A 13,110-nucleotide genomic window follows, 5' to 3' on the forward strand; every position below is an offset into this window, starting at 1 on the left:
GAACATGTCTACATACAACAACGACGATTCCTACGACACTACTGGCCGCCGTGGTGCCCCTTCTAGCGCCGATGATTCATTCTCAAATACCACAGGTGGTTTTGGGAATGAGAGCCGCGGCAACACTACCAGCGCCCGAGGCGTTGGAGGCACCGGCACATTTGACGATCAGGATTCTGGAGCATATGGAGGATCTTCTACTCAAGAAAGCCGTGGTTTCAACACCGGAAACTCTGTCAGTTACACTTACAATATCTTTCTCGACTATTGCTGATATGACATAGGGAGGACTGAGAGACAACGAGTTTGGCTCGAGCAACTCCAAGTATGGAGGAGATCTCGGTGATGACACTAATAACTTCGGAACTGGTAGAAGTGAGCGAACTTCAGGATTAGGTGACAATACCTCTTCTGGCTTTGGAAATACTTCGACCTCCCGCTCTGACTACGATGATAACACTTCATCTGGTCTTAAAGATTCGGGAATTGGTGGAGCTTCCTCTGGTTATGGAGATAACACCTCTTCAGGCCTTGGCAACACTTCTACTTCTCGATCTGGATATGGAGGGGACGAGTCAACTGGTTTGGATAGTTCAAGATCAGGCTATGGAGACAACAGCTCTTCTGGATTTGGCGATAAGACCTCTACTGGCTACGGAGATAGCACTTCGAGATCAGGCTATGGAGACAACACCTCCTCCGGATATGGCGATAACCCTTCCTCTACTCTCGACTCCTCTCGCACCGGATACGGCGAGAACACATCCAGCGGCATCAGTGGAAACACCGACTCATATGATTCTAACAACACCCGCTCCGGTAACACTTACGGTTCCTCTGGAAACACTGGCTCGCGCGACTATGACAACACCTCGAGCTCTAACACTGGAAAGACTGGTGATTCTACCGTGGGCAAGATCATGGAGAAAGCTGGACATGCGCTTCACAAGGAAAATTTGGTCGAGAAGGGCGAGGCTAAGCGTGCCGCTGCTGGAAACGATAATTACTAATTTTTGGGCTGGAATGATGTATCAAGATGCAATGGATAAATTGATATGTTATCTTATATGATAGTTTCTTTGTTTGATTTTAGCAGATATGAATTAATGACTATTTACTTTTCACGCATCTTCATTTCCCAATCGCATACATGTATAGCACTTACATTTTACTTGACACAGTCTGTTATCACTCGACAATGATCATTTTCCTGTATCAAGCTTCTGGGGCTCATTTTTGGAGAATCCTTTTGTTCACACAAAGCCCTGCATCTTGACGCAATGTATTACCCAAGAAAATGCATCACTACCTTTGTTGTGCATGCATAAGCACATTCATTCACATATGTTATGTAAGATGATGATCTACCGTGCATGAAGATAATACTGCATGCATAGGTCCTACGTCATCAATTTTGTCGGAGTTCTTTGAGCGTGGAATTTGTATGTAATGTGATTTTATAGGATACTTGATTAGAAAGTAGATTTCATGGAATATGGCAACAAGATATCAGGTAGTTGATTCGTTTCAAAGCGGAATGTTTGAAATCCTGATATGCATTACCTTGTTAAATAAGTACACAGTAGTAGAGAATATAGCGCGATTTTAATAGGTGTACTTGGGGGATGCTCGGCTAAGCAAGCCCCTTCATGGCATCAAGATTGGAAGTAGTATGGCCATTAACAGCTATATTTGAAATAAAGTTAGACTTGTTGATGTCTGAACGTGGAAAGTAATTTCAAACTTTGATACGACCAATGAAATCAAGTCCAGAGGGAAGGTGGCAGTGGATTGATCCATTTTATTCTCTTCCGTCCCAAAATTATTATCATTCAATTTCGCGCCTTGCTACCGTTCCATTAATATAACTATCACCTCATATACCTTCATCACATCATCAGCTTTTTGACTGCCGCATCCGACGTTATCACAATCTACTTCTAACTTCTCCCAACCCTCCACTCATGTATGGCCCAACATCTTGAGTTTCCCTCCCAAATAGTATCTGGTCTCTACCACCCCGTGTACTCCACCATCCGACACATAAAGCGCTCCTCTCAACGTCCATCTCTCCACTCTCTAAAACTTCCCAGAATCTTGTTTTGCATCGTTCTCTCATGTAATTATCTTCGATGGAATTCAAAAGGTCAGCTGATATTGGTAACCATGCCTGTAGAGTATCGAGGGGAAGATTGGATAATGCATCAAGTAGTGTGAGCATAAGGTATGCCTGTTCAGAGAGAGGCGTCTGACTATCTTGTTGGCTGGCGGTGTCTCTCATATATACAGATTGTGGTAGTGGCGATGTAGGCGCATGAGTTGCACGGTGATGGAGCATTTCTAGAAGGGTCTCGGCTAACATTGGCTCTGCGGTCGACAGTGGTGTAGGCGGAGTAGTAATGTGTACTAAAGACTTAAATGCGTAACGGAATTGTCTAGGCGACAGGTTGTTCGGAAAGGAATTAAAGAGAGCGTCGACGTAAGTTGGTATGAATCTAGCGGTCAATTTTGTGTTCTGAGGAGCTGAGAGTACTGCAAGAACAGCGCTGTGAGCAGCCTCAAAGATTTCCAGGAAGCCAGGATGAGCTGTTGGATTGAGATAAGGGGCTGCCACACTAATGATTAAACCTTCGTTGTCAGGCGGACTAAGAATATCTGTCAAGTGCTCGCAAGTATTAAGATAAAATAGATCATGATTGCGCTGCAAAGGGTTGTTTGGAATTTCGCCAGCTTGCGTGGGATATATAGCTTTGAGAAGCTCTCTTGATTCGAGAGGATAATTAGATAGAATGTCGATAGAAGACAAATTAACGAACACATATGCAGAAAAAGAATTCGAGCCAAGTCGAGACGAAATAAAGTGAATGTTCCCAAGAATGATAAGGGTTTCAGAAGCTCCTATCGGAGCAAGGCGTCTTGTCGACAGGATAGGGTCAAGCATAGTTCTTCCCATAAGACCTTGCAAAATAACAACGGTAGCAAACATAGCGCTCTTCAATACTTGCCATAAGACTGGTGCGGTTATTTGGAGGGTTTCGGGAGTTAGAAAGGCCGCCTCCTCAGATGGATCAATTTCCGATAACTTGTTCCTCTTCCAGCCTTCTAGAAGTCTACCCGAGAACGAAAGAAGATGCTCTCGAATTTCTATCGCGAGTAGAGAGTTGCTCATATTTTCGATTGCATATGCGATAAGTCTCGACAGTGGCCCCATGGACGACAGTATTGGGCTTGATGCCTGCTTTTGCAGTTGTAGAAAAGAGGAAGATTTGGACGACCAATCGAACTTATCTCCCGGTACTTGCTTGACATCTGCATCAATGTGTTGTAAGAAAATACCGTCCTGGTAGCCCTCCAATGCAGTCATTGACCGTACCATTATCATGACTAAAGTATCATAATTGAGACCCGCACGCACTCCGTCCGATAACAGTGGGAACGCGTGATTGAGAGCTAACACGATAGATTCTGCTGCAAGAATACCATCCCTCATTGGATCCTCCAGTACTAAGTTGGCCGCCGTTACTAATGCTCGCTCGAGTGTATCCCTGAGTCCGCCAGAGAGCCCATGCCTTCCTCCATTTTCCATGCCTAGTAACACGCCAGCGATCACGAGAAGATGCTGCCATCTTGGCGACCTGTCATCCGCACCTTTGATCACTGATCGAGCCCAGTCATCAGAACCAATCCCGCCTCCTTTCCGAGGTTGGTATGCATCGTACGGTGGATGCTCGTTACGACTTTCTACTTCGTTTTTGCACACCGTAATGGCAGCAGTATTGAAGACACTGATGATTCGGAGGCATATTCGTAGACCATCAGTATTGTTCCATATAGCAGGCGCGGTAAGAAGATGTGATGTTAGAAGGCTTATGTTCAAAGGGTTCGTAAGAGTGGTAAGTAGAGAGGTAGTTGTCCCAAGGATTCTGTCCGTTTGGGCTGGGTCAGGCACGCCTTGGTATGCGCGTAACACAGTCGTAAGAAGTCTATCTGCCGGCATCTTGAACTACTCTGATTATCTTGACAGGACTTCAAATCATTGTGATGCTCGTATTGATATATAATATTTAAATATTAAGGGTGATATGTGATGGTTGATGTGTTAATGATGGAATGGAGTTCAACAGCCGAGGTATATAACTTCAGCCTTGTGTTGCGTACTGAAGGGTTCACAAGGCTAATTGTAAAGTATAATTTCTGGAGTTACACTGCACTGTCGCATCGCGTTAAACGACTACAGCTTCCATACATCTCGTTACCTTACGATGGGCTTTTCGCCCCAATAAATTATGCCCCTTCTGAAGTGAGTCGCATTGTGACATTCCAAAGAATAGTCATGCTAATTGAAGTTGGCAGTACTCGAATCGATAATCCGGCACCTCTTGACTATTCCACGCCGCCGTTTCCATCACTCTACTGGCCTCTCCATGCCAAACCTGGAGTCCCAAACTACCTATACTATGCTCATGACATTTGGCGATTTACTTTACTATGGACACTCATTATGTATGGAATCACGCATATTGCCGCAGCTGCTTGTGCCGTTGTAATGCAATCGGGAAAGGGGAAAAACGCCTGGCAATATGCTTGGATAATACCACTGGTGTACGCTTTAGTAGGTGGAATTACAGCCTTGCTGGCGGGAAGTTTAGTTGGATTGATGTGAGTATTGTCTCGTGATTCACGTAGAAGCTCCCTTTTTCTTGCTAATTCTGTCACTCCTAGACTCGGTGCCATTTACAATGCGGGATATTTTCAGATGTCAACATGGATTCCGTTCATATGGGCATTGATCAATGTATTAGTCTTTATTATATCTTCTTTCTCAATACAGGGTGGTCTATGAGGCACCAAATATTTTGATGATGCATGCGTCTTTTGCAAGATGGAAGTAATTTTGAGCTGGAGCTCTATCCATCTCTGAGCAATCAGGACTTGAGATTTGGATCTGGTTCTTTCGGCTCGATCTTTTTGATAATTTTCGCCGGATTACCAGCTACGACATGGAAATCGGGAACATCTTTCGTCACGACACTCCCAGCACCCATGGTACAACCTCGACCGATAGTTACTCCAGGGCAAACTGTAACGCCGCCTCCGAACCACTGGGAAAGTGTTAGCATCGATGATACCTATCAATAGTACACAGGGATTGAGCTGATGAATAATATCGATATCGCGCCAAACATTGTTAAAAATACGTACGCAGTCTTCTCCAATTGTTATGGGTGCCCCAAGTTCCGGGCCATTAATACCATTGCGAAGGAAAGGGTCTAATGGATGCGTGGCAGCATAGAACGAACAACCTGGCCCAATTAGAGTACGAGCTCCTATCGTGATCAGGCAGGTATCGAGAAATACGCAGTTAAAGTTGATGTAGACTCCTTTGCCAATCCTGTGGAGGATTAGTACTTTCTCAGAATGCGGTTTCAGAGTTTGAGGCCTACCTCAGATTGATTCCATAGTCTACATTGATTGGGCCATCAATATATGGTTCATCTCCTAGGATAAGGGAGTCTTCTTCATCTGTGGCTCCCACTGGAGGAAGAGGAGTCTTGTCATTGATGATGCTGGTATTGTTAGGTTTCGCACTGCCACTCAGCTAGAAATGAATGCTTACTCTCTCCACATCTCTACCAGCTTTCGTCTTGGGGCATCAGCGGCATTGTTGAATCTTTTGCAAGCCCAATGGCATCTTATAGAAGATCAATTATCAGCTGTATTCGAGGAAGTGACTGTTCAATGGAGTATCTAATGGGTGATATATTCCTGTTTGTCTCACCTATTTCGCTTTTCAATGAGGTTTGGTACGAATGCATAATAGAGCTCCCCGTTCAGCATCTTAGATTCATTTTCAACATGGTCAATGGCCTCCATGATTAGGTTATGATGTGGAAGTGTGATGTTAACAGGTAGTCAAAGGATGTTCAATCAATGGATTGTTTGGGTCAGAGACGAAATCTGTCAAAACTGGATCTTAAGTGAGCATGTCATGTCTTAGCTTTCTTACGGCCGAGCCCTCTATATTCACCTAACCCAAGAGCTCCACTTTGCCTGACAGTTGGAAAGCGTTTCCAGCACTTCGTATGCGGAATACCTTCCTGATCTACTTACGAGATTCGGTCCTCGGAAGATACGAGATCTTGGTGGGGGTGGCTGAAAGAAGGGGCTTAGCTATTTCACAGGAAAGGAGAACCCTCGAGTACATAGGGGGCATTGAGCTTAACTCGGGGAGTTTATATATACTTAATTATTAGTAGTGACGTTATACAAAGCATAATGAATAGTAACTAGGTAGGAATACATAACTCAAGCATCCAATTCTCTACTGAATATATATACAATGAATCATTACCTAGGTAGATTATATCTGAGAAACATCTAGAGGTATTTGAGCGGTCAGGATACCTAGGTAGTGAGACTTTGTTGTACGGAATGTTGTCACATGCTTCTTTGTTAAACTGACTAGGAAGTACCAATGGATATCGAGGTTTCCAAGAACCTTTAAGAAAAAGGTAACAAACTCCCCTCGAAATTTCATCTCATTCTTCACCAAGGACAATATGAAGAGGCAGTCAAAAAGGTTATGCACGAATAAAGGGAATCGTGTTTGATTGTCCCCATTTCTTATAATTTTTCGTAATTTCGTTTCTGTTTAGTTATCGATACTGGATCTCCGTGCTTATATATCACTTAACCCAGCCTGAAAAAGATTGAATTAACCACCAAGCATCAAGCTTCCAACTTCAAGCTTCCATTGCACTCATTTGATTGTTTGCGACTAGTATCTTTGTGATTATTGCTATCATAATCATGTCTACAGATGATACTACTAATGTCATTCGTGGATCAGCGTCAGCGCATAGCTCACCCGAACAACTAAAGAGCACAGCGAGCACACCCGGCGCAACTCGTCGACGTCCATGGGACGTAATACAGAACGGCGGCGTTGCCCCTCGAGCGCGAGTCGGACCCAATCGAGAACAATTCGCAGAGATACCCAGCATCGACGAAGCCATCACTCAATTCGAGAAGCAGTTCTTTCCCGGTCAACCTAAATCTCTATCTGGAATCGCATTGCGATCTTTCCTCGTCGGTATCGTCCTTACGATTTCTATGTTCGCTACCTTCTACCTCTTCTTCGTTACCAATTCGATATTCTGGCGCATCCCCTTCTTCATCTCCTCTCTCGCAATCTTCCATTTCCTCGAGTTTTGGACCACAGCGAGATACAATACCCCGGAAGCATCTATCTCCTCCTTCCTCTTTAGCGGCAACGGTTCTGCATACAACATTGCGCACAGCGCTGCCGTCACAGAATTTCTCATCACCAATACATTTTTCCCCAATGGATCTTCATACCGCATCTTTGGTCTACAATATCCCCCTTCCATATCCTTGTTCAGTTCTCGAACCCAAAATATCATTCTCGTTTTCGGTCTCATCCTCATAATCGTAGGCCAAACGATCCGATCAGTAGCCATGGTACAGGCTGGCAGGAGCTTTAATCACATTGTTCAGTTCACTCGATCGCGTTCTCATACACTTGTCACAACTGGTTTATATGCATGGTTGCGCCATCCCTCGTATTTTGGATTCTTTTGGTGGGGATTGGGTACACAAATGGTTTTGGGAAATTTCTATTGTTTTTGGGGATATACGCTTGTTCTGTGGATGTTTTTCAATAGGAGAATTAAGGGGGAAGAGGCTTTGTTGATCAAGTTCTTTGGGGATGAGTATGTGCAGTATAGGCAGGTCTCATGGGTGGGGATCCCTTTCATCTAGATTTACAGTGTAATGCATGCAAATCTTGAAATTTATTCATGTTCATATTGAATGTAAACAATCAATTGTATGCTCGGAAACGTATGGGATGGTAGTATATCAATTTTTAGAGGGTTTCCTGTATTTTGCGTCACTCGCCGATCGCGTTCAGAGATGATGGAAAGTGGGCGAATTCACTGATCTTGTAAGGGAAGATTTGAATGATTTCTATGGCTTGCATCAACTGGGTAGTTCAAAGGGAATGCTTGTTCACCACTAGTATTTTGGGATAAAAATTCTGTACCATATTAATGATAGCCACGCATTGTGGCTTCTCTATTTTTGTGTCTAATTGCTACAGAAAGAGTAAGTGTAGTAGTTACACGTGCTGGGAGCCGCCAAGCTCATAGAATTTTCATACTATTTGTTTCTAAAGACTGAAGGCGCTGTCAAAACAGCCAACATTTCTGTGATATGGACCGCCATTATTTGACCTGCTTGCTAACACTCCCGTATTTAGCTTGCCACGCGAAGAAGTAAAGTAATGCAGCAAGGGGTTGTCCAACCAGGGTGAAAGATACCCAAAAGATACAGTTTCCGATAATCTTGCCATTTATGCCGTTCATTTTCTCTAATGGGGTCGTGATAGCAATGAGTGGTAGCTGTGCCATCATGCCAATGAATGCAACGCCTAAAGATTGTTAGCAGATGACAGCATAAAATCACACTGTGAGCCTACCAATCATGTTATGTGTCGGTACACCCACCATCAATTCATGTAGAATAGCGGAGAATGTAAATACCGCAACACTCGCTGAGTATGGACTCCAGCCCCTGCCTACGAGGGGCGAGAAAACATGTCGTTTCATGAATTGATAAACGGGCTTGTTCCAAGTTCTCCAATATGTTCCCACGCTGGGCGAGTTCCACCAATCATCATAGAAGTTCCTATCCCCAAATGTTGTAACCTCTGCAAGAACGTTCAAAAAAGATTGGAATAACGCGAAGAATCCTGCTAGCCATATGACCAGGGATATCGTAGACAACTTCATCAGTCGTTCGAGGATAGAAGGAAGATCTAGAGATGCCATCTTGTCTAGGGAGTTCTGAAGGACAGGGGCTGCATATTGTGCGCTAGCAACCCATATGAAAATACTCAGACCAAAAACTTCTGCCAACCTCTTACCTACAAAAACCCATCTAATCTTGTTTGTCCGAGGATATACGGGTTGGTAAACCAATGTTGGAACCCACCAAAAGTATGTCAAGTTATTCAGCGTGATATTCTGTGGGTAGGGACATTTGTTGTATATTTCTGGCAATGCATCTTCCTCTTTACTAGAGGGGTGGAGATAAGCATGTCGAAGATCGCGGCAGGTGAATGCATAACTATACGTTTTCAACCAGACGATGATTGCGTGTGCCTCGGTTATTGTTCCTATTAGGGGGTGATGTATGAAGAAGTAAACAATTATGGATGTGATGAGTAGACAAAGCGTTATGTTCAGTCCATGTATCCAGGCTATTACTTTCCAAGTTGAATGGAACTTCTCATGTTCGGCTTGGGTAGCAATATAGCTACCGCCTGGTGTGGCAGTTCCAGCTCTCTTCTTGCTTCCCTTTAATGATGCTCTTGCTTGTTGCGCGGCAGCGAGTTCGACAACGTAGGCGACAAAAAGATGGCATGGAATTATAAAGTAAAGAGCAGCCCCTAGAATGAGATCTTGTCTGCGATAATCGTGACATCTTAAACATATCAAAACTCCATACTATCAAGAATTGTTAGCTGCATTCGATGAAACCAGTATTTGAATGTGAAAGCCAAGCTAAAGATCATAACATCGGCGCTGTCAGAATATGCAGAGAAACGAGGCATTCAGACAAAACTTCGTGGCCCCCCTTTTCCCTCTTAAGCACCCAATTTTTCTTTCAATTGAGAAATATATGACTGGGAAGAGATATACCTTTCGAATATTTTCCAACATCAATCGCAGATTTGAGATTAGTAAAACAAGCACCATCAAATTTCTAAATCCAAGAAAGCTAGGTGCCGCATCGCTTTCATGGCTAAGACATGATGTTCGAGGTTTAGAATGAACAGCAGCGACATGTCTATACTTCTTTTGTGTATATTTTCGAAGTGAATCGGAGGTATGTTGTTGGGTGAGAGGTTTGGGGAAATCCGCGATGCTGATGTTGGCCCTCTTCTTTCCGTGTGCACCATTGACATGTGAAAGTGTAGATCGCCTGATGGTTGGAGAAATGTCTGCCACACTCTCCGTACCAGTTACTGTGGCATTTTCAGAGGTCATCATTGCGAAGATCACATAGAGCCGTATTCAAATTCGAGCTGCTAGTATTTGAACATGTACCGAGTAATGAATGTATCTCTGGAATGATTGATAAACAATGTTCCACGAGAACGAGGGGAGATACCAAGGGGAAGCACAAGGATGAACAAGCAATATGCGCAATTACCCGATAATTTGAACAATATTTGAAGCTGTGAAAATAGGAGAATCAATTGATCAATGGAAGTGTAATGAAAGAAAAGGTGTTTGAATATTTACCGTCGACAATTATTGTAGCCGTAATGAAGGTAAATTCCTCTCTCACTGGCCAAACCCCTCCCGAGGTCAATTATTGGCTGAGAATGAGTGATGATAGACCCAAGACCGTCGAATAGCGGCGCAAACTTAATTGATAAAATACGAGTATCGTAGCGGTCTTACCAAGGTGTAGGACGGTCGAAAATTGAGTATTTATCTAGATCTTCAAATTGAACTCAAGTATCAATAATGGCAAACACAGTCTTCGAAGATTTGGACGGATCTGGAGAGAGTCAAGCACAAGACGTGAGAGGGTGAAGATAGCGTAGCATACCTCAAGAATGGCAATGGCATTCCCAGTATGCATGTAATTTTACACCAAATTATCCTTCTCATGAGCCTTGCCCTTATCGCCCTTATCGCCCATGTGGAGATACCAGAGGCTACCAGCTTGATTACTAAGCAGATTCGTCGATAAATCATTGTTCCGTTCCGTGTCATCGCGAATCCTTGTTCATCAAGTGTCAAAGTCGCGACCATTTTCTGAAAGCATGACCTCTGTGACTTAGCTTTATTTATTCACCTAGTCCTCGAAAGTTCCAAACACATGATCCCAAATCAAACTCAACGGACCTCGCCGAAGAAGAAAGTAGTCGTTTGATCAAGTATTATTGAAGGAAATGATGCACTGATAAAAATGGCATACGAACCTCGAGAGTATGGAGGTGGACGGGATCGAGAAAGGGAAGGAAGAGGAAGAGGAAGAAGAGACGATGGAGGACAGGAAGAGGGGGGTGGTGAAAGAGACTTCGTGAGAGGGAGGGGTCGTCGTAAGTACAATACTTTGGAATTTTAAATTGTCGATTAGGGCAGGCTGGGAAGCTCATCTATATCTTTTCGTTTCTTGGAAAGTCTTGATTTACTCATTCTATATAGGTCCCGTCACGGATTATAGCTCTACTATGGTTCATTGGATGCGTAATCGTCAGCCAAGGTATAAAGGTGGTTACCAAGGTGAAATGGAAAGACCCAGTCCAAGTTACATGATAGATGTGAGTATTCTTAAACTAGTCGCATAGGCTAATTTGGATGCTTTTGGTCTAATTATTTATAGATGTTGCCGCCGCTGGCAAGAATTCATAATGCAGCAGATTCGGTTCCAGGGAGGCATTTACATTCGTCACTTAATAAAATCAAGCACCCCGTGAATGTGGTAAGATGGACACCAGAAGGTCGACGATTACTCACAGCCTCCAGTAGTGGAGAATTTACTTTATGGAATGGCGCAGGTTTCAACTTCGAGACAATTATGCAAGCACATGATGTTGCTATTCGCGCTTTGTCTTATTCTCATAGTGATGACTGGTTGATATCAGCTGATCATGATGGAGTGATCAAATACTGGCAACCGAATTTCAACAATGTCAAAGTCATTCAAGGACATGATGACCCTATAAGAGATCTTGCATTTAGTCCAAACGACTCAAAGTTTGTCACGGCCTCGGATGACTCTAAGCTAAAGATTTTCGATTTTGCTGGCGGTGTTGAGGAGTCTATTCTCTCTGGGCATGGATGGGACGCGAAAAGTGTTGACTGGCATCCGACTAAGGGATTACTCGTTTCTGGATCAAAAGATCATCTTGTCAAGTTATGGGATCCGCGCAGTGGCCGATGTCTGACGACTCTCCATGGACATAAGAACACAATCACAAAAACCGTTTTTGAACCAGTACGAGGCCACTGCTTAGCCACTTCAGCTCGAGACCAAACCGCACGAGTATTCGACTTGCGAATGATGCGCGATGTATGTTTGCTCAAAGGCCATGATAAAGATATCTCTACCCTAGCATGGCATCCAATTCACCCTTCGCTTTTGAGCACTGGTGGTGCTGATGGGTCTCTTTTCCACTACCTACTAGATGAACCAAACAATCCTGCTGGAACGGAACCTTCCATAGCTCCTTATGATAGTCCAGACCCCACTACTACACCGGCTCAAACCATCTATCCAGCTCATAAATTAACCTACGCTCATGAATTCGCTATCTGGTCACTTGATTGGCATCCTCTTGGTCACATCTTAGCATCAGGTTCCAATGATCGAATCACTCGATTCTGGACACGTGTACGTCCTGGTGACGCAGATACATTCAAAGACCGCTATCACATTGGTGACTCAGCTGCCGAGGCGCAAGGAACCTATGATCGTCGCGGCGGGCGACGCCAACGTCAAGAGGAAGAAGATCAAGAAGCTGAAGACGAAATGGAAGGATTGGTCGATCAGAAAATGCCTGCAAAGGTACCCGGTTTTGCCACAGGAATACCTGGTCTGCCATTACCTGGTATGGGAATTATCCCTGGTATGAATCGTGTTCCCCCACCCCCACCTCCACCTATGCTCAGTGGAGGTAATATGCCACCTCCACCTTTACCTGGAAATATAGATGCCAATACCTTGGCAATTATGATGAAGGCTGGTTTGCCTCCTCCAGGAGCACCGGGCATGCCACCCCCACCACCAATGCTCCCACCAAACTTTCAACTCCCGCCTGGCTTCGTTGTTCCTCCACCTCCTCCTGGTATGCCAATACCTGGTTTAGATAGTACAGATCTATTAAGTGGTAGCGGTGGAATTAGAAAGCGGGGACCTTTGCCAAGCCAAGAAGAAAGTTTACAAGCGATGCAAAGACAGGGAAAATTTAGACAGGCACGATAGTGAGGATTTGATATCTGGGGAGTGAAACTCGGACTGTATACCAGAATATAGCATTTTCGGGCGAAATGAAGCATGGGGCGTTTG

The 13,110-nt window shown here is 44.1% G+C and overlaps 7 protein-coding genes across 7 annotated transcripts; 4 read left to right on the forward strand and 3 right to left on the reverse strand.

Moving 5' to 3' along the window:
* Positions 1-4: 4 nt before the first annotated feature.
* Bfra_007991 (uncharacterized protein) lies at positions 5-1,010 on the forward strand (the record flags this gene model as incomplete). The annotated part of the gene is made up of 2 exons (XM_037338357.1): positions 5-235; positions 285-1,010. 2 exons carry the CDS (start codon positions 5-7, stop codon positions 1,008-1,010), a joined length of 957 nt encoding a protein of 318 aa, XP_037190420.1.
* A 917-nt stretch (positions 1,011-1,927) lies between these two features.
* Positions 1,928-3,997, reverse strand: Bfra_007992 (putative peroxisomal membrane protein pex17 protein; the record flags this gene model as incomplete). Its single annotated transcript, XM_037338358.1, has 1 exon — positions 1,928-3,997. The coding sequence occupies one exon, from the start codon at positions 3,995-3,997 to the stop codon at positions 1,928-1,930; it is 2,070 nt and encodes a 689-aa protein (XP_037190421.1).
* Positions 3,998-4,286: 289 nt separating this feature from the next.
* Positions 4,287-4,843, forward strand: Bfra_007993 (uncharacterized protein; the record flags this gene model as incomplete). The annotated part of the gene is made up of 3 exons (XM_037338359.1): positions 4,287-4,300; positions 4,354-4,659; positions 4,723-4,843. 3 exons carry the CDS (start codon positions 4,287-4,289, stop codon positions 4,841-4,843), a joined length of 441 nt encoding a protein of 146 aa, XP_037190422.1.
* An 82-nt stretch (positions 4,844-4,925) lies between these two features.
* Positions 4,926-5,874, reverse strand: Bfra_007994 (uncharacterized protein; the record flags this gene model as incomplete). The annotated part of the gene is made up of 5 exons (XM_037338360.1): positions 4,926-5,102; positions 5,203-5,392; positions 5,445-5,567; positions 5,618-5,692; positions 5,780-5,874. 5 exons carry the CDS (start codon positions 5,872-5,874, stop codon positions 4,926-4,928), a joined length of 660 nt encoding a protein of 219 aa, XP_037190423.1.
* Positions 5,875-6,810: 936 nt separating this feature from the next.
* On the forward strand, positions 6,811-7,782 carry Bfra_007995 (putative prenyl cysteine carboxyl methyltransferase ste14 protein; the record flags this gene model as incomplete). Its single annotated transcript, XM_037338361.1, has 1 exon — positions 6,811-7,782. The coding sequence occupies one exon, from the start codon at positions 6,811-6,813 to the stop codon at positions 7,780-7,782; it is 972 nt and encodes a 323-aa protein (XP_037190424.1).
* A 464-nt stretch (positions 7,783-8,246) lies between these two features.
* Positions 8,247-10,076, reverse strand: Bfra_007996 (putative diacylglycerol acyltransferase dgat2 protein; the record flags this gene model as incomplete). Its single annotated transcript, XM_037338362.1, has 3 exons — positions 8,247-8,452; positions 8,501-9,530; positions 9,726-10,076. The coding sequence occupies 3 exons, from the start codon at positions 10,074-10,076 to the stop codon at positions 8,247-8,249; spliced, it is 1,587 nt and encodes a 528-aa protein (XP_037190425.1).
* Positions 10,077-11,007: 931 nt separating this feature from the next.
* Positions 11,008-13,026, forward strand: Bfra_007997 (putative protein pfs2 protein; the record flags this gene model as incomplete). Its single annotated transcript, XM_037338363.1, has 3 exons — positions 11,008-11,140; positions 11,247-11,362; positions 11,425-13,026. The coding sequence occupies 3 exons, from the start codon at positions 11,008-11,010 to the stop codon at positions 13,024-13,026; spliced, it is 1,851 nt and encodes a 616-aa protein (XP_037190426.1).
* Positions 13,027-13,110: the final 84 nt, after the last annotated feature.

The sequence above is a fragment of the Botrytis fragariae genome (genome assembly GCF_013461495.1).
Source record: "Botrytis fragariae strain BVB16 chromosome Unknown tig00000112, whole genome shotgun sequence".
Taxonomy (NCBI): Eukaryota; Fungi; Ascomycota; class Leotiomycetes; order Helotiales; family Sclerotiniaceae; genus Botrytis; species Botrytis fragariae.